General features: G+C 40.7%; 1 protein-coding gene across 9 annotated transcripts in view; it reads right to left on the bottom strand.

The window, feature by feature from the left end:
• Nucleotides 1–20,573, bottom strand: part of MYO9B (myosin IXB) — a 57,852-nt gene extending 37,279 nt beyond the window's left edge. For all 9 annotated transcript variants that reach the window (XR_012577299.1, XM_074529016.1, XM_074529015.1 and 6 more), the window contains exons 1-3: nucleotides 20,459–20,573; nucleotides 14,189–14,297; nucleotides 10,520–11,413 (exon numbers count right to left, since the gene is read on the bottom strand). Coding sequence is in view for 8 of the 9 variants with exons in the window: in XM_074529016.1 (XP_074385117.1) it covers nucleotides 10,520–11,356 (837 nt within the window). In the remaining variant the exon portion in view is untranslated. The remainder of the gene's footprint in view (nucleotides 1–10,519; nucleotides 11,414–14,188; nucleotides 14,298–20,458) is intronic.
• Nucleotides 20,574–21,474: the final 901 nt, after the last annotated feature.

The raw sequence follows: 21,474 nt of genomic DNA on the forward strand, positions 1-21,474 counted from the left end.
GTGACATCAATGAACTGTCAGCAAATCCAACTCCTCTTCCTCTCCAGGACAGGGGCTCAGCTCCTGCTCCCTGCACTTCCCATCCTGGGCTTTGGGAAATCTCCTGCACTCAACTTTGCCAGGTTACAGAGAAATGCACTTGCAAAATCATCCCAGAAAATATTTTTATAAAGTTTTCCAGCTTAAACCACCAGTGAATTATCAGTTCATCAATTATGTCCAAGAAGCCAAGTCACAGTACAGCTAAATTGGCAACATTCTTTGTTATTAATATTTTTATTAATGAATATTTTTGGCAGTATAGAGTTAAGAAATCCCATCACTCAGGCTTCCTGCAGAACTTTCCTTAGTGATTACTCATGTAAGCAATGAATACAGTTTCAAACTAAAGGCTCTTATGATCTCATGTGTCTGGTATTTAGGCAAAGCACACAGCAAATTCTTAAAAGCTGATCTAATATTAACAGTTTTTAGGAAAGTTTTCATGTACCCATTTCCTCAGAAGAGCCTTTAACATCTCCAAGTTTTTTAAGAACATTCCAAGTCAGGAAAGATTCTGGGTGGGTTTTTGTGGGGTTTTTTTTGGTAACATTTAATTTGAATGACTGTTACCACATTCTTCAAAATACTTTGAGGAGTATAAAAGAAAATTTCAGCTAAAGATAATTAATCCTTTATATAAGAAAACCCATTTGCTGTTTTCCCTTGTGAGTCCACGAGAAGACAAAACAAAAAAACTCCAACTAAATCACTGCAATGCACAACACTGAATAAAACATCAAAAATAGCAGAGCTGGGACAGCCTATTCTGGGAGGCAGGAAATCATGGAAGCCATCCTCTTACCTTGGAATGCAGAAACTGGAGCCTGACATTTCAAATTTTAAACAGGGATAGAGATAAAAGTAAGCAGAAAATCCCCAAATTCTGCTTTTATTTGTTAAAAAAAAAGAACAAAAATAGAAACAAAAAAACCAAACAAACTCAAAAATAAACAAAACCAAAACTCCAACTCCCATAGACATGCTCCCAGCACGTACCTCAGGAACACAAAAATTTCATTTAGAATTTCGTTTCATTCGTAAGAATTGACAAAATCTGAAGAAGCTGTTGGAGTTTGATGTAAAACCATGGCAGAACCACCCCTGAGCCCAACTCCACACCCTGGCACAGGAAAGGGTCCTTCAGAGCTGAGCTGGACATTAAAATTCTTATAAAAGGGACAGATATAAAAGTAAGCAGAAAATCACCAAATTCTGCTTTTATTTGTCAAAAAAACCCCAACAAAACCTAAACCCCAAGCCCCATAGACATGTTCCCAGCATGTACCTCAGGAACACAAAAATTTCATTTAGAATTTCGTTTCGTTCATAAGAATTGCCAAAATCTGAAGAAGCTGTTGGAGTTTGATGTAAATCATGGCACAACCACCCCAGCACACAGAGCCCAACTCCACACCCTGGCACAGGAAAGGATTCCTTCAGAGCTGAGCTGGACATTAAAATTCTTATAAAAGGGACAGATATATATATGTATATATATATATATGTATACATATATACAGATATAAAAGTAAGCAGAAAATCACCAAATTCTCCATTTATTTGTCAAAAAAAACCCAAAAAAACCAAAACCCCAAGCCCCATAGACATGTTCCCAGCGTGTACTCCAGGAACAAAAAAATTTCATTTAGTTGTTTCATAAGAATTGTCAAAATCCCATTTGTTGGGGGTTTGATGGAAAGCACTCAGCTCCATGGCAGAACCACCCCAGCACACAGAGCCCAACTCCACACCCTGGCACAGCAAAGGATTCCTTCAGAGCTGAGCCTGACACTTAAATCTCTCACAACAGGGACAGATATAAAAGTAAGAAAATCCCCAAATTCTGCTTATATTTGTTAAAAAAAAAAAAGAACAAAAAACCAACCAACCAAACCCAAAAATAAACAAAACCAAAACTCCAACTCCCATAGGAATGCTCCCAGCATGTACCTCAGGAACACAAAAATTTCATTTAGAATTTCATTTCGTTCATAAGAATTGCCAAAATCTGAAGAAGCTGTTGGAGTTTGATGTAAAACCATGGCAGAACCACCCCTGAGCCCAACTCCACACCCTGGCACAGCAAAATCTTCCTTCAGAGCTGAGCTGGACATTAAAATTCTTATAAAAGGGACAGATATAAAAGTAAGCAGAAAATCACCAAATTCTCCTTTTATCTGTCAAAAAAAACCCAACAAAACCTAAACCCCAAGCCCCATAGACATGTTCCCAGCGTGTGCTCCAGGAACACAAAAATTTCATTTAGAATTTCATTTCATTCATAAGAATTGTCAAAACTTGAAGAAGCTGTTGGAGTTTGATGTAAAACCATGGCAGAACCACCCCTGAGCCCAACTCCACACCCTGGCACAGCAAAGGCTCCTTCAGAGCTGAGCCTGACACTTAAATTCTCACAACAGGGACAGATATAAAAGTGAGCAGAAAATCCCCAAATTCTGCTTATATTTGTTAAAAAAAAAAGAACAAAAAACCAACCAACCAAACCCAAAAATAAACAAAACCAAAACTCCAACTCCCATAGCCATGTTCCCAGCATGTAACTCAGGACCACAAAAATTTCATTTAGAATTTCATTTCATTCGTAAGAATTGCCAAAATCTGAAGAAGCTGTTGGAGTTTGATGTAAAACCATGGCAGAACCACCCCTGAGCCCAACTCCACACCCTGGCACAGGAAAGGGCTCCTTCAGAGCTGAGCTTGGTGTGAAGTGTCCACTCCCCAACAGGAAATTCAGGGTGATTTTACAACTCCTCCTGCTGGGGGATGTCCTGGGAACTCCCATAAATCCCCCTGGCAGGATCAATGAAGAATAAAAGGATTTTTCTCCAAGAGTTGTGTGCAGCAAGGGAAAGCAAACGACATCACATTTCTACCAGAAAAACCAGCAAGCAAATGGAAAAAGAAGTTCTTCCTTTGATTAGGATTGTTAAATAAAGCAAAGCCATGCAGATAATGGCCTCAAAACAATCACCTGCCCTGGAATGTGCAGGCTTTGGATGCCTCAGGTTTGAGTTTTTATATTTTTCAGGTTCTGTGCTGCTTTAGTGTGTATTTTATTTGCACAGGGTAAATAAGGTACACACTAAAGTGTATTTTAGTTTGTGTGTGGGTCTGGGTTCACATGAGGGGATGGTGAGCTCAGAGCAGGGAGACAAAACAATTCCTGCCCCAGCTGGGCACCAAGGACAAATGATCCAAATCTCAGCCCAGGAGCACAAACAACAGAGAGAAACAAGCAGGATGGGACTGCATGGGTTAATTGGATAATTAACTGCAATATGCAAATGGAGCAGAACTTATAAAAGTGAGAGATCCTGTGATCTGTTGTGCATTTTGTGCCCATTTTGGTTCACCTTGGGTGCAGCTCTGGTGCTGCCCAAGACGGATCCATTGAGGCTTTTTAACAAATCCCTGCTTTGTTCTGTAGCTCTGTTCAGTCTCTGCTCTAGCTCAGCCCTCACTTTGATGGTGAATAGAAATAAAAAGCAGAGAAAGCAAAAACCCAGCCCCAGCCCCTCTCCTCCCAAAGGCACCATCAGGGAAACTGAGCTGGCAGCAAATTGCTCTGCTCCTCTGGGCAGAATTCTAAAGCATAAAATTAAATTATAGAAGTTTTTAAATCTAGTGAGTTCTAGAAAATCTGATCTGCCCCCACCTGATTGTGCTGTCAATAATAATTCTTCTTTAAAAGATCAATTGATAAAAGCTTCCTGTTGGAATTTCCATGTTATTTGGCTTTAATTCTTTCCAAAGACTGGTTCAGCATTATTGAGAAAGACAATACACATCCAGATGGGAATAAGCAATGATTTTCAAAATAATCATGAAGAATTATGACACCTCAAATATTTTCATCTGTGCAGAATTCTAAAGCATAAAACTTGCTGTGATTAAATTACAGAAGTTTTTAAATATGGTGAGTTCTAGAAAATCTGATCTGCCCCCACCTGATTCAATAATAATTCTTCTTTAAAAGATCAATTGATAAAAGCTTCCTGTTGCAATTTCCATGTTATTTGGCTTTAATTCTTTCCAAAGACTGGTTCAGCAGCGTGGAGAAACCAGAACACATCCAGATGGGAATAAGCAATGATTTTCAAAATAATCATGAAGAATTATGACACCCCAAATATTTTCATCTGTCCCAGCTCCTCTCAGCTCCCATTTCAGAGGGAAATGAACTTTTGGCACACTCAGAAAGTGACTGAAATTCTGTACCAAACAGGGGACACTGAGGGTAACTTAGCAAAGGGAAAACAAAGCTCCCATTCCCTCTGTTCTCTCACCACAGGTTCCTATCCCTTAACTCAATTTTCTGCCCCTTCACTAAATTAACTGGCTTGAAGAATAAGTGAATTTTAAGTTTCCAAAATAAATTCAGTCTTTGACAGCATGCTGTGCATTTCATAGCTGAAACATGCAGTTCAGCCATTCTTCCCTGATGAAAGGAAAATATCAATTTCTTGGAAACCTCTTCAGTGTGTATGGAAAGGTTTGTCTTGTTTGAGACTATAAAATAAACAAAGGTTTGATTCATTATTCCAAATTTGACCCAAACAGTTCCCAAGTGTAAATTTCTTCTTAGGATTTCAATCATAAATTACTTGAACTTAGTCAATATAAGAAGGCAAAGCTTCAAGGCAGGGAACTGTATTTTAAGTACTAAATTTAGAAAAGGAGTATCTAAAAACAGAGCTTATATTTATCTTCCTACCAGTTTTAAACTGGAGTTGATCTCAAATTTGATTACTCCAAATTTGACCCAAATAGATGCCAAGTGTAAATTTCTTCTTAGGATTTCAATCATAAATTACTTGAATTTAGTCAATACAAGAAGGCAAAGCTTCAGGTAGGGAACTGTATTTTAAGTACTAAATTTAGAAAAGGAGTATCTTAAAACAGAGCTTATATTTATCTTCCTACCAGTTTTTAAAGAAACTGGAGATGATCTCAAATTTGATTACTCCAAATTTGACCCAAATAAAAGCCAAGTGTAAATTTCTTCTTAGGATTTCAATCATAAATTACTTGAACTTAGTCAATACACAAAGACAAAGCTTCAAAGCTTCAAAATTTAGGAATTTTGATTACTAAATTTAGAAAAGGTTGAAAACGTTAGGAGTATCTTAGAGCTTATATTTATTTTCCCACAAGTTTTAAAGAAACTGGAGATGATCTCCAATTTGATTATTCCCAATTTGACCCAAATAGTTGCTAACTGTAAATTTCTTCTTAAGATTTCAGTCATAAGTTACTTGAACTTAGTCAGTACAGGAAGACATAGCTTCAGGTAGGGAACTGTATTTTAATTACTAAATTTAGAAAAGGAGTATCTAAAAACAGAGCTTATATTTATCTTCCCACCAGTTTTAAACTGGAAATTATCTCAAATTTGATTACTCCAAATTTGACCCAAATAGATGCCAAGTGTAAATTTCTTCTTAGAATTTCAATCATAAATTATTTGAACTTAGTCAGTACAAGAAAGCAAAGCTTCAAGGTAGGGAACTGTATTTTAATTACTAAATTTAGAAAAGGTTGAAATTGTTTAGTATCTTCAAACAGAGCTTATATTTATCTTCCCATCAGTTTTAAACTGGAGATGATCTCAAATTTGATTACTCCAAATTTGACCCAAACAGTTGCCAAGTATAAATTTCTTCTTAGGATTTCAATCATAAATTACTTGAACTCAGTCAATACAAGAAGACATAGCTTCAGGTAGGGAGCTGTATTTTAATTACTAAATTTAGAAAAGGAGTATCTTCAAACAGAGCTTATATTTATCTTCCTACCAGCTTTAAAGAAACTGGAGATGATCTCCAATTGGATTATTTCAAATTTGACCCAAATAGATGCCAAGTATAAATTTCTTCTTAGGATTTCAACCATAAGTTACTTGAATTTAGTCAGTACAGGAAGTCAAAGCTTCAAGTGAGGGAACTGTATTTTAATTACTAAATTTAGAAAAGGAGTATCTAAAAACAGAGCTTCTCTTTATCTTTCTACCAGTTTTTAAAGAAACTGGAGATGATCTCCAATTGGATTACTCCAAATTTGACCCAAACAGTTGCTAAGTGTAAATTTCTTCTTAGGATTTCAATCATAAATTATTTGAACTTAGTCAGTACAAGAAAGCAAAGCTTCAAGTGAGGGAACTGTATTTTAATTACTAAATTTAGAAAAGGTTTAAAATGTTTAGTATCTTCAAACAGAGCTTATATTTATCTTCCCACAGTTTTAAACTGGAGTTGATCTCAAATTTGATTACTCCAAATTTGACCCAAATATTTCTCAAGTGTAAATTTCTTCTTAGGATTTCAATCATAAATTACTTGAACTTAGTCAATACACAAAGACAAAGCTTCAAGTCAGGGAATTTTGATTACTAAATTTAGAAAAGGTTGAAAACGTTAGGAGTATCTTAGAGCTTATATTTATTTTCCCACAAGTTTTAAAGAAACTGGAGTTGATCTCCAATTTGATTATTCCCAATTTGACCCAAATAGTTCCCAAATGTAAATTTCTTCTTAGGATTTCAACCATAAGTTACATTAATTTAGTCAATACAAGAAGACATAGCTTCAGGTAGGGAACTGTATTTTAAGTACTAAATTTAGAAAAGGTGTATCTAAAAACAGAGCTTATATTTATCTTCCCACAAGTTTTAAAGAAACTGGAGATGATCTCAAATTTGATTATTCCAAATTTGACCCAAACAGTTGCTAAGTGTAAATTTCTTCTTAGGATTTCAATCATAAATTACTTGAATTTAGTTAATACAAGAAAGTAAAGCTTCAAGTGAGGGAACTGTATTTTAATTACTAAATTTAGAAAAGGTTGAAAATGTTTAGTATCTTCAAACAGAGCTTATATTTATCTTCCTACCAGCTTTAAAGAAACTGGAGATGATCTCCAATTTGATTGCTCCAAATTTGACCCAAATAATTGTTAAGTGTAAATTTCTTCTTAAGATTTCAGTCATAAGTGACTTGAATTTAGTCAATACAAGAAGGCAAAGCTTCAAGTGAGGGAACTGTATTTTAATTACTAAATTTAGAAAAGGAGTATCTTAAAACAGAGCTTATATTTATCTTCCCACCAGTTTTAAACTGGAGATGACCTCCAATTGGATTACTCCAAATTTCACCCAAATAGATGCCAAGTGTAAATTTCTTCTTAGGATTTCAATCATAAATTTTTTGAACTTAGTACAAGAAAGCAAAGCTTCAAGTGAGGGAACTGTATTTTAATTACTAAATTTAGAAAGGGTTGAAAAGGAGTATTTTAGAGTTTATATTTATCTTCCCACCAGTTTGAAATTGAAGATGATTTCCCTTAGGCTGGAGATCCAATTAAAACAAAGCAGAAAACAACAAACCATGGTGTGAGAGCAATTCCTGCATGGGAGAGGCAACAGAAAGCAAAGCTCAGCTTTGGGCACCCCTGTCCAGGGCAGCCATCTCTCAGGCAACACCAAGAAACATTTTACATCAAATCTTTCCTGGTCCAGCCTTAACTCCATTCTTCAGTCTAGAAATTGTAATCAAGGAACAAAAATACAAATAATAGTTTTTCATCTCAGATGTTTCACAAGGCAACACCAAGAAACATTTTACATCAAATCTTTCCTTGTCCAGCTGTAACTCCCTTCTCCAGTCTAGAAATTGTAATCAAGGAATAAAAATATTAATAATAGTTTTTCATCTCAGATGTTTCACAAGCAATATTTTACATCAAATCTTTCATGGTCCAGCTGTAACTCCACTCTTCAGTCTAGAAATTGTAATCAAGGAATAAAAATATTAATAATAGTTTTTCATCTCTCAGATGTCTGACAAGGCAACACCAAGCAATATTTTGCATCAAATCTTTCCTGGTCCAGCTGTAACTCCATTCTTCAGTCTAGAAATTGTAATCAAGAAATAAAAATATTAATAATAGTTTTTCATCTCAGATGTTTCACAAGCAATATTTTACATCAAATCTTTCATGGTCCAGTTGTAACTTCGTTCTTCAGTCTAGAAATTGTAATCAAGAAATAAAAATATTAATAATAGTTTTTCATCTCTCAGATGTCTGACAAGGCAACACCAAGCAATATTTTGCATCAAATCTTTCCTGGTCCAGCTGTAACTCCCTTCTTCAGTCTAGAAAGTGTAATCAAGGAACAAAAATATTAATAATAGTTTTTCATCTCAGATGTTTCACAAGGCAACACCAAGAAACATTTTACATCAAATCTTTCCTGGTCCAGCTGTAACTCCATTCTCCAGTCTAGAAATTGTAATCAGGAAACAAAAATATTAATAATAGTTTTTCATCTCAGATGTTTCACAAGCAATATTTTACATCAAATCTTTCATGGTCCAGCTGTAACTCTGTTCTTCAGTCTAGATACAATTGCTGAGACAAGTGTAATCAAGAAACAAAAATATTAATAAGAGTTTATCTGGAATCTGTTCTGGTTTGAACTCAGATTATTCAGCCAGCTCAGAAATAGGATTTAGTAAGAAATGTTTCTGTTCCTAAAGCATGAAAAGATGAAATCATAAATCCACCTCCATTACACCCTCATTGTGCTCACCCCCTGTGTTGGAACCCCTTTAACCCCTTGAACTTTCACACAAGGTCACCCTACAAACATTGCACTGAGGTGACAGAAAAATAACAGATAACTCAAATGAGGAAGTTCTGACCCAGAATGCAACCCACTTCTACATCATGGAAGTTTTTAGTCAAAAACACATTTTCAACTTTGATGAAGATTCAGAATAAAACTTCCAAGTTAAACAGAGCATTCTCAAATAGTCTGGGCACACTAAAATTGTTTGTGCAAAAAATCCCCAGAAACATTCATTTAAGAAAAACTCCCTTGTAGCACTTTAGTTCCCTTCAGTAAAAACCCAAAATGAGTCACCAGGGATGGATTCAGAAGTGCCCAGCTCTAAGAGGAGCCTGAATTCAGTTTAACTTCCACAAAGCTTTCTGTGCATCCCTCCCATTGTTGTTTTTGTTAATTATGCTTAGTGACTGAAATTGGGAAACATGGAAGCTTCACTGTCAGCTGAATCAGCCCTGATGCATCAAAACAGGAGAACTGGGTTTTACTTCTTATATTCTCAGCCTGCCTTTTGGATGTACACTGAATTTACATGAATTTTCAACTCCAAATTTACATAAATTTTCAACTCCAAATTTACATGAATTTTCAACTCCAAAAAACTATTTTCTCATGAAAAATATTACTAAATATTCAGTGGAAGTCTGAAGAAACTGTGGTATTTAAGACAACCAGTGTTAGCACAGAGAAACACAAATGTCTCCTCATGAGCACGCCCAGCTTTACACAAAGTTAGAAATGTTAGTTCTGAGCCCAGGGAAAGTTGCATTTGTCACTCAGCAGACACACAGGACCTTCAATCTCTGTCTGTGACACAGCTGTACCAGGTCTGTAGACAGGGATATGAAAGAATTAAATTTATCAAAGGCAGAGGGAGCAGCTGATCTCTCAGCAGGGCTTTCCACTGTGACCCCTTCCTGTTTTCTCTTTAGAACTGCAAACTTGAACTCCAGCAACCAAAAAGCCTCAATTTTACTTCTTCTTTCAAGCAGCTGAAAGCAACACAAAAAAGAAAAAAAGAACTTGCATATATTCCTCATTCTTTACAGAAGAGCTTTAAAAAAAGCTTGATTTTTTTTTTTTTTAATGAAGGAATTACTACATTTGAAACTAAACCTAAAAATTACAATGATGGTGCTGAAGCTCTTTGCTGTTGAAGATTTATTATGGGTGAACATTGCATCCATCCACACTTCTGGGGTTATTCCTTTCAGAGAGTAAAAGGGCCCAACAGATCAGTTTAAGTTTATTCTGACATTACCTAACACAGGGCCAGCTGTGCTCCCTCCTTCTCACATGTTTAGTTTTGCTTTCTGTTGGAAATGCTGTAAGAATTAAAAGCCAAATCAGACTCCTACTTCTTCACCAACTCAAAATGTTGCTCTCTTCCACAAACAGAAATGACTCCCTCCAAAAGTGAGTTCAGTAAAATGCTCCCACACAAAGGCAGGGTAACACCAAGCAGCTGATGCTTCAGTGGAACAATGTGTATGAAAAATTTGCTTATGATTTGATTCAAATGCCATCAAAACTTTCAGATGGAAAACACAGGTAACCTCTGCCCCAGAATATTGGTGCTCAGTGGTGCAAAGTTAAGTCAAATACAAATTACAAGCAACAGGAAGTGAAGTGAACAGAACAAGGAAAATCAAACAGAAGCAGTTGGGCAATGTTGCCAAGCACCACTGCAGCCCAGTGACATTTAAACCAAGCCTAAACCAGTGACATTTTAAGCCCAAACCAAGTAGGTGACTCAGAAGTAACTTTCAACAGCAGCTATTTGAAGTTTTTAAAAACCAATTAGCACAGAAGGCAACTTGAGCATGAATTTACCTCCAGAACTGGTCCAGCTCCCAGAATGGTTCTCTCCACACCACTGGCGTACCCTTTCTGGCTCAGTGCAGTGAGGCAGTGAATTAAGAAGTTTGTGCTTTGGGTTTTCCCAGACCCACTTTCACCTGATATAACGATGCACTGGTTAACGTGTTTTTTAAGCATTGTGTGATAGGCCACATCAGCAATGGCAAAAATGTGAGGCTCCAACTTCCCAAGCTGATGGTTCTCATACATCTTGACATACTTGGGGTTATAAATGGGCAGGAACTTGAAGGGGTTAATTGCAATCAGGATGCTCCCTGCATAGGTGTAGATTCTGTGCTTCAGGAAGCGGCACTTGAGATTCTCCAGGAGCGTTGTCTCGGTCAGGTTGGGCAGATTGCAGAGATCATCAAAGTCCTCCTGGTGCCAGGGCAGAAATCCCCTCTCCACCAAACGCCTGGCATCCGTCTCCTTGGAGAGCAGCTGCATCTGCACGTACTTGATGGAGCCATCAGTGTTCCTCTCCTGCAGCAGGAAGTAGTAGCCATCCTTCTGAGGGTGCTCGTCCTGAGCGCGCCGCGGCCACAGCAGCACCCTGTGCACGGGGGAATCGTTGATGTCCAGCACCCATTCTTCTCCACCTGACTCCTTCACCTCCACCAGGACATAATGCTTGGAGACATCCAAGTTTAAGATGTTGATCACATCCTTGATGACATCTGATGATGTGCTGTCCTTGGTTGCTGTCACTTTGCAGCAGGGAGCGCTTTCTGTTGAGAGTTGGGGGTAAATATGAAGATTATAGGCTGCCTTTGCCTGGCAAACTGCACTGTCAGCATCCTTTAAACTCATTCTGTCCCCAGATGGGCTTCAGTCTTCCACCCCTGCTTAATATGCAGTGCCCATTGTCTGAAAAAAAAGAAAAATGAAAAATCAGGTGTTAAAAACAGGTACAACAAGTATTAGGGCAAGGTATTATTTTCTGCAGGATGAGAATACATTAGTTACAGAGTATATTGTATATTTGTTCTTTATAATTTACTAACAATGATTTTATTTCTAACAGCCTGTTTGGGATATCCTATGGAGTGCAGAGCTGCCACAGCATCCAGCTTCCTTTCACTTTTCCTTCTATTCCCATGCCACCCCTTTCTTCCTGTCATGGCATTTAAGAATTCACACAAACAATGCAAAACAAACCAGGATCAACGTCCAAACTAAAACTTCCTTATTTCCCCAGGTTAGGTTTAGCCCAGATGCTTTCCTTGACCTGGTCCATGTAAACATTTATCCACCCTCCCACAGAAACTCTTCCTTAAAGCTGCACCAGCAGTTGGAGACACAAACAGGGTTTGGTCACTTATTAATTCAACAATTTAGAGCAGCCATGAGCTGTGGCAGAGGATCAGTGCACACACAAGGAGGAAAATGGTTCTGACACTGAGATTTGAGGAAAATGGTTCTTGTAGGGGTTTGAATATATGTTGTGTTGTAGTGTGGGTCTGAGTTGTTCCCACACTACAATACAACATATATTCATATATGTTCTTAGTTGGGTAGCAGCTATAGCTCATGAAGGTAACTGGGAATAAATAGGGGTGGGTTGAGAGCCCAAGAGGGAAGACAGGAAGGGCTGTGCTGCAGAGAATAGAGCAGAACAACACTGCAGTGAAAATTACAACAGGTTCTGACACCTTTTTCCCCCTATTTTCCCAAACTGAGCCCTTTCCATGAGAAGCACAGACAGGTAGAGCACCCACCCCCCTGAGCAGCCTGGAGCAGGCACTGCTGGCAGCCCCTATGACACCACAGGGATCTCCCCAGCACAGGTCACTCACACAGCCAAGAGATTGCTCATCCCACTTGACAGAACCACATCCTTGCTACAGAGGGGCTGAACACGACTTTTATCTTCCATTTTAGGCAACAAAGCAAAGTCAAGTCTTATTGCAGCTACTTTTTAGCAGTAAACAAGATGCTAAATAACCCACTTCATTCACAAGCTCTGTACCCATCACAGCAACTCCTTCCTCACTGGGTTCAGGGTCTCATTCACACATCTCCAAAAATCATTCATCAGGATGCCTTTTTCCTCCCCTCAGCCTTGGTGCAGCCAGACAGCAACCCAGCCTCTCAATCACCAACCTCAAAGCCACCTCTTCCTCAGTGCCAAGTTAAAAGTCTCCAGCCTCTGTCACCTCTGTGCCTTCCCCAGTGATTTTTCCCCTCATGAGCAGTTTGGTGTCACCAGGGCTAAGTTTTGCCCATGCTGCTTTAGCTCCACAGTTTTTTTTGCTTATCAAGGGGTACTGAAGGAGAAGGATAATGAAAAACCCCTTTGTTTCAGCAGGCTGTAAAACTGCATTCTGAGAATAGCAGTTCAATTTTTGTTTCAAGAACAAAGTGTTCTAATTATACACTGACATGCCAAATACATTGAAAAAAAAAAGAGGGAAGAGGCAGAGAAATGCCAAAGAAGTTACTTTTTGCCACTAAACAACTGCACAGGAACTTGCACAAGGCCACAGAGAGCAATCATTTCAAATTAAAATCAGTAGAGTTGGAGGCTTTTAGCTGCCACTTCCAGTGCAATAATGAATCATTTCACAAAACATATGACATAGCTGTGGCTCATGAGGAGGGAGCTGTGCTTCCAGGGACTCTGCACAGACACAGCAGACACTGCCACACAGGCTGCATCATTTGTAGTGGCTACTCATCAAAAGGAAAGCTGAATAAGGCACAGATGGCAAGACAAACCACAACACATCTCTGATCAAACTGTATGATCCACCCAAAAATGTTTTTCCTCGTTAAATGTCACTCTGTGTTCATTAAGGAGGGCTGTTCCAAGAGCCAGGCCATCCCAAGGCTGCAGCAGGGAGCTCCAAGTGCCCTCTCATTTCCTGCAATTACCACTGACCATTAAGGAGTCTGAAGCACCTCTGAAGTAATTAAACAACTGTTAAGCATTTTTAATATAGAACAGCTCAGACCTTGCCACAGAGCAGAATGTGCAGATTTTCTGTCTGTGCCCATGGGGAAGATCCACCTGAGCACAGACAGAAAAACAGAACAGTGACCATTTTCCTCTGCAGCCCCTCAGCCATTTAAAGGACACAGCCTTTTGCAGACTTCCTTTTTTCACTCCCCAGCAATGAGTTTCAGACACTCAGTCTGCTGAGTTAGAGGAAGTCCCCTCAGAAGCATTTTGGCCAAAAAAAGCTCCCTAAAAAACCTTGCAGCAGCTTTTTGCCAACACAGAGGAGCTGAACCTCAGTGCTGACCTGTGACTTTACTGACACACATTTCCTAACCTTGCCTCATGTCAGCCACCAAAATTTGGGGCATTGCTCAAGATCCCAGCTCCACTTCTCCACAAGTGACAAACCCAAACCAGTAGGGTCTGCTCAAGTGGATACAACTGGAAAATTCAATTTTTCCATCTGAGACTGTCCAGATATCACAGAGGTTTGAGAAAAACCTGCTGGTCCCCCACTAATTATGATTTTCTTACAAAAGATATCAAATTTATTTGATGACAACACTGCTCTGAAAGAGACAGAGCTCTGGCTTCTCACTGAACTTTTCTCACTGAACTTTTCTCACTGAACCATTTTTCAAGCTGCAAATTAGAACATAAAAGCAAAGGAGCATTCACTGGACAGATTATTAATTGGTTACCTAATGAGTCCCAGTATTCAACTAAGGACAGGTGTCTTCAAGCAGTTGGAGGGTGAGTTCCTAGCAAAGCTGGGCTCTTGGCATCAAAGTAAACATTTTCATGATGGTTCTAAAAAAAAAAAAAAAGAAAAGAGTTACTGATAAAAAACATCACAAATGGAGAAGGCAGCAAATGAATAAGAAGTTAAATCAATTTTATAGTTCAGGAATATAGGAGTAAGAAAACAACTGCTGCTGAGTTTACAGATAAATAAAACTTCAACTTTATCCAAGAATCAATCTATATCAGAGGATGGAAGAGGAGTTATCCTGAAATAGGTTTGAAAGCACAGCAAGGAATTACTTGAACATGGTTTTCAACCATAGCACCCCAAGCATGACAGTGAATGCAATCTCCAGCTAAACATTAATTAATATTTCATTAGGCAGCCATGTCACCCTTGGACTCAGAAGATATGACCGACACAGCATCTGGAATAAATACAAATTTCAATGAAGGAGCTAAGGGCAGCAACAACAAGAGAAGAACTCCCTTTGCAGGCAGGCACCCTGCAAGCTGTGTCTGCCAGGAGCACACAGAGCACTCTGTTATCGGGCACTCCTTGCACAGGAGCTGCACCCGGGCACAATCCCCAGGCTGGAGGACAAAGGCACAGCACAGGGCACAGGCTGCAATCCCAGCTAAACCAACCCAGGCACACAGGAGACAAAAACACCAGCAGGAGGGTAAACTGCAAAAATTTAACTCACACCAAAGCTCTTTTTAGAAAATCAGCCAGCCCCCAGTAACCAGTTAATTAGAGAGTTAATTAGGTACCAGCCTCGTTTATGTCAAGAGCAGTCTGAAGAGACTGTAATGATTCCTTCTCATTTTATGATCAATTATTTATTCAGATTTTAGCAATTGAAATATTTATTCTGTGGGATCTGGTTCATCATGGAAGCACAAGGCTGAATTCAGGTGCAGAAATATTGGCAGTAAAAGGAGAAATACAAGAAAGAAAGTAATCCTGAAACCCAACACATCACAGGCAAACCCTGCAGCCCCACCACCACTGCCTGGAGGTGGAAATTCTGCAGTTACCTCAAGTTCTTTCAATACCTTTTCTTATAAAAAAATCCCTTTTCAATACACAGAAGAGGAAAAAAATCCGTAAATTTGGTTTTGCTCAGAAAATTTTAGTAACAACACCAAAAAAATCCATTTCTAGATGGAAATTTTGGTGGTATTTTGTGAGGGTTTTCCAGACTCCATTAAGCCAATTAATAATTTTTTAATAGGCATTAAAGCCAAGAGTGGTAACAGAGTGGAACTCCAGCCCAGAGCTTTGCCCCAATCAGTGCAGGGTCTCTCTTTAGTTTAAATAAGGCCAGAATTTGAAGGCACATATTTAGTCAATGAATCATGGCAAAGCTAAAAAGGGAAAGCTACCATTACAGCAAAATTGTTGAGGATGAACTGTGTAATATTCCACATTTTCATGTGCATTTCCACTGCTGCATCCTCAGAGGGAAAAATTCCAGCTTCTCCCACTGCTCACCAATAAATTCTCACCACAAAAGTGCAAATTTGGTTTTTGATATTCAACACCAGAACTGCCAGTGACCATCCCCAAAAGTGACCAATCTGTTTGGCTGAATTGAAAACATTTAGCTAATTCAAAATATTTAGAGAATTCAAAATATTCAGCATTTAGCAAATTCAAAATATTCAGCGTTTAGCAAAATCAAAATATTCACATTTAGCAAATCCAAAATATTCAGCACTTAGCAAATTCAAAATATTCACATTTAGCAAATTCAAAATATTCACATTTAGCAAAATTCAAAATATTCAGCATTTAGCGAAATCAAAATATTCACATTTAGCAAATTCAAAATATTCAGCATTTAGCAAATTCAAAATATTCAGCATTTAGCAAAATTCAAAATATTCCAAATATTACTAACCTTGATTTCCAAAGCAAAGGATTTCCAGCAAATCAGGCTACAGAGACACTTTAAAATTTCCACAATTAACAGGTAAGGTAAAGATCCTTGTCTTACCTCATGTCTGTTAATTGAGCATCATTGATTTTAATTTTTTTTAGTATTCCTGGCATTTGTAGGTTATGTGAAAAATCACTTCAGGTTCTAATCACACTTCAGTGTTTTCCTTGGTTATGAAAAACTCAGCTGGGCTAAACAACTTGAAATCTTTGCTTTTCTTTAAAAGCACTTGGATTTTCTGCTCCAAAAGGAGGAGTTCTGAATGGACCACACAACAATTTCACCACATTTGTTACCACTCGTTGCAATCCAGCCTGCAGGGAAGTTACATTGCATTGCAGCCCAGCTTGCAGTAATACAGGAAAAAGTCAAAGAAATCCTTTTGGGTCCAGTTCCTTCTCTGGGCCCCGATCCCATCCCCACCTCGAGCAGCCACTTCCTCTGAGTGACTCAAATTCACATGAAAACACAAACACAACCTCACCTCAAAACAGATTTCTTATCAGTGATGTCACCTATCACAGTGTGATGTCACAGTTACACATCAGAGCCTGAGTCAGAAAATTGGCCCAGCTGAGGAATCAAGGCAAAGCAGCTGAAAATAAATTATTTCGACTGAACGCAAGCCAAAAGAATTTTAGGGGTCAATCCCTACTAATTGTAAAAATATAACTTCTCTAATTTTAACCAATTCACAATAAAAAAAAATTCTTAATAAATTAGTTTTAAAATATACAAATACTAATGATACAATGTTACTTAATTAATTAACTCACCTTACCATAAAACTAAAAATCAAACAATAAACCTACCTCAACCTATTTTAACAAACATTAAAAATACTACAAAAAAGCCCTTATTTTCACTTTTAAATTCTTATCCACTAATCAAGCAAAATAAAACTAAATCCTATCATTCTTTTTAAAATAAATTAACTCAATCAAAAAACAATATCCAAATAAACAAACCCACTCTTATATTATTCAAAACCTTACTTATGTAAATACTAATAATAAATGTAAAAAAATTATTCTAACTTTACCTAATCAACCTCCAACAATTACCCAAATATTAACAACTTACAAATTCACAAAATCCTACAAATTCCCAAGTTAATACTTTAAAAAAAACATTAAAAAACAATTTAGCACCACAAATAAATAAAATTCTATCACCTTTTGTAGTTTTTTTAAATTTTTTCTTAACAGGGCTACAGCTGGCAACAAAGGAAATAAAAGTTGCACTGCTCTAATGTTGCATTTACACCGATGAGAAATTTTTTGAAGAAACTTTAGGCTGAACAGAATGTACACATGTCCAAAATAGCTGGAAAAACACTTTTATTGTTTAGTATCAATGGTCTTTCTAGAAAGGGCAGATTTCTCTGGAATCTGCATTGAGTTTCATTTGGTAATCAGAGACACACAACACAATAAAGCCTTGATAAAAGCAACTCCACAAGCCAGGCTTAAGTCACTTGATACACCAAGAAAACACAATATTCTACAGACAAAACCTCTGAATTTTCATTTGGGGAAATAAAGACATTCCTATTAGAAAAATAAACCCTTATCAGCATCTCAGGCTGGATATTAGCATAAACAGGCCTTGTTTCTTACAAATGTGATAAACACCTTCAAATTCCCAAAAAACACTGAGCCAAAACATTCTGTTGAATCAGAGTCTTTATTTTTCCTTGACTGTTCAGACAGCCAATGCTGCTGCATTTTTGAGGAATTCTTCCTTTTTAAAAGCCTGGGATATGCAAATGCTGCCCTGTGACCCTGGAGCTGAGGAAAGGCCATATTTAGCCTGTGTGCATGTGAGTCAAACCCGTTATTCATGCACAGGATTATTCAAGGGCTCTGATGTTTGAATCACTGTGGGTCAGAAAAGTTTCTCTTCCTAGGTGAGCCTCCCTTAAATCTTTCATCAGCTGCATTTATTCTTTCTGAATTATTCAGCTGCTTGGGCATTTTGGGTTCCACAGAAGAGCTCAGAGCTGGGAATCCTCCCCCAGGGAATGGACAGTTTGTGCAGGCAGCTGTCACTGCAGGAGCTGCAACATTCAACTTGTGAAAAAGCTTTTTGTTGAGCCAAATGTTCAAGCACAGTAACAAAAAAACCAAAAAAAAAAAAAAAAGTTCCAAGTTAAAACACTTTGCGTTACTGCAGTGACTCCCGAGTTTTATGGGAATAATTTTTATGGGAATAATTTTTATGTGAATAATTAAGGATTAAAGATTGAGGAAGTGGCCTCAGATCCATCATCCTGAAAAGCACAATGTTATTGCACTTCAGATGTAGGGCAGGCGGAAAACCCCACAGCAGTGCAAAGACAAAAAAAACCCCAAGCTGAACTATTTTCTAAAAAAAGCCACAAATCTTGGAGCTAATTGAAATATGCATTAAATGCTCCCCAAGCTGCTTCTCCTACATTAAATGGGTTCGTTCCTGACAAGATCCTGAGTTAAAACCACCCAGGGCTCACTAAAACTCGCTGGGTGTGACAGCAACATCCTAAAGCGGAATGCGAGCTCACCCCACGCTGTTACTTTAGGGCAAGTTCTTCAGCCTGGATCGCAGCTAACAGGCCTGGAAATCAAAGAGCTCCTAATTACCCATGACAAACTTATTTGCAAACAGCTTGGCAGACGCACCGATACCGATCCACCTCTAGGAGCACCGTGGGAGGATGTGATGACATCTTTGAAAGGGTAATTGCATCTGCCAGGAGCTTGAGATCATCTCCAGCCCTCTGCTCCACTGCCACCCTTTTCCAGAAGGTGAAATCAAAGAATGCTCAGCTCGTTTGCATCCAAAGCGCTTCTCGCTTTTCACAAACGCGAATTGCAAATAAAGCTGGGCGAAAAAATTACCAAAATGCTTACAGAGTAACAGAAAACAAAGCTAAAATGAGAGTGGGAATTCATCTTCCAGCAGGATCACACATACCTGTATCAGACCGATGGCCTGAATTGTCATGAGTCAGGAGAGTAGTCTGATACTTTTAGTCTAGAAACATGTAACAAAGGATGTTCCGAGCTTGCAAAAGTTTTTACTTCCCAGAGATTGCAAAACCGAGCTTGCCAAAAAGACAGAGCACTATCGACATGCACACAGCAAGAGGCACGATTCAAGTGGGCAATGACATTCATCAGGATAAAGCACAGCACAGCAGCAGCACCAGCTGTCAAGAGCTGCTCGAAAATAACACAAAGAAACCAAAGAACCCTGAGAGCTTTAACGAATTTTTTGTAAGATCGTGAGATATGTGTCTGAAAGATCACAGGCTCTTCATACCGAGTCAGAGACTGAAAAAATCACAAGCAAGGGACGGAAGAAAACCAGAAGCTGGAAGCAACACCGTGCCCTGCTCAGCGGGCAGGCTCTGCCCGAGAAACGGGAGGCACAGCCGGGGTCAGACACTTCCCTTCCCCTGGGCACGGCTGACACAAAGTTTATCAGCATCTGCCCGTGTCCGGTACAGCCCCGGAGCCGGGCACAGCCCCCGGAGCCCAGCACAGCCCTGGAGCTGGGCACAGCCCCCGGAGCCCAGCACAGCACACCCAAGCCGGGCACAGCCCCCTGAACCGGGCACAGCCCCCGGAGCCCAGCACAGCCCCCGGAGCCCGGGCACAGCCCCATGGAGCCCCGGGCACAGCACATCCAAGCCGGGCACAGCCCCCGGAGCACCGGCACAGCCCCTCAGCCGGGCACAGCACACCCAAACCAGGCACAGCCCCCGGAGCCCGGCACAGCCCCCATGAACTGGGTATAGACCACCGGAGCTCGGCACAGCACCCGGAGCCGGGCGCAGCACCCAGAGCCCGGCACAGCCCCTCAGCCGGGCGCAGCACCCAGAGCCCGGGCGCAGCACCCAGAGCCCGGGCACAGCCTCCTGAACCGGGTACAGACCCCGGAGCCGGGCACAGACCCCGGCCCCAAGCACACCCGAGCTCCTCAGGGAGTCCTGGGGAACCGTTCCGGCCCCGAGCTCCTCAGGGCGGCTGCCCCGGGTTGGAAGTGCCCCCTGGGCTGGAAGTGACCCCCAGACAGCCCCTCCGAGCCGACCCTCCCGCGCTCCCCCACATCGGCACCGACCCTCACAGATCCCCTCAGAGCCGACCCCCACACGCCCCCTTAGAGCTGCCCCGGCCGCCCAGAGCGCTCGGTGCGAGATCGGTCGCTGCAAGGCACGGCTACCACAGCGCTGGGTAGCCCGTAGCGAAGGAGCGGGAGGTTTGCGGAGCAGGGGAAGAGGAGCGCGGGGCCCGTTACCTGCGCCGGTGTCGAAGCGCGGCCGCCCGGCCCGGCCCCGCCGCCGCCACAGGCCCCGCGCGCGCACTTCCGGGTGGGGGGGGGGGGGCCGGGGCGCGCCCATTCAGCGCCGCTCTCGCCCCGCGCATGCGCAACCCCCGGCTGGGCCGTGGTGGGGGCGCGGAGCGGCAGCGCGGCCTGAAGGGAGTGGGAGGGGAGATGATGCGGGGCACGCAGGTTCGAGTCCTGAGCTCGCTTCTCGCTGCCGCCGCGGTTTGGGCGGTGGCAGCTGCAGCCAGGTGCTGTCTGTCTATCTGTGTCTGTTTGAGGCAGTGGGGGTGGATTTCTGTTAAAACTGAAGAACCCTAGAGTGCTGCTGGGCGGAGAGCGTCCCCGCCTGCCGCTGCGGTTGTTGAGGGCTGGCTGGTGCTCGGTGTGTCAGAGCACTGGGGCACAGTGGTTCACAGGATCACAGAATTGTTTAGGTTGGAAAGGACCTTCGGAGATCACCCAGTCCTGTCTCCACCTGAAGCAGATGATACAGGAACGCCTCTCTCCGGAAAGGGAAACTCTACATCCTCCCTGAGCAGCTCAGTCCTCGGCCACTCTCAACGCAAAGAAGTTCTTCCTCATGTTGAGGGGTTTGTCTTGTGTTTTAGCTTGTGCCCATTGCTCCTCATCCTGTCACTGGGTATCACTGAGCAGTGGCACCATCCTCTGTACACCTCTTAGAGCGGTATATTTATATATTTATGTAGGACTGATGGGATCCTCTCAGCCCTCTCTTCTCTGGGCTAAGCAGCTCCCACAGTCTCTCCTCATCACACAGATGCTCCAGACTCATCATCTCTGTGACTTCCATTGGATTCTCTCCAGCAGCCCCTTATCTTTCTTGTACTGAGGATCCCAGAACAGACTCCACCAGCTAAAGCTACCTCCCACCAAAAGCCTGAGGCAGGGAGCACTTTCAGGTCCAGCCGTGCTGCAGGAGTAGCCAGACCCTCCTTTATCGCTTTATTTAAAAGCAGCGCAGCCCC

The sequence above is a fragment of the Zonotrichia albicollis genome, chromosome 29, assembly GCF_047830755.1.
Source record: "Zonotrichia albicollis isolate bZonAlb1 chromosome 29, bZonAlb1.hap1, whole genome shotgun sequence".
In the NCBI taxonomy this organism is placed as follows: domain Eukaryota; kingdom Metazoa; phylum Chordata; class Aves; order Passeriformes; family Passerellidae; genus Zonotrichia; species Zonotrichia albicollis.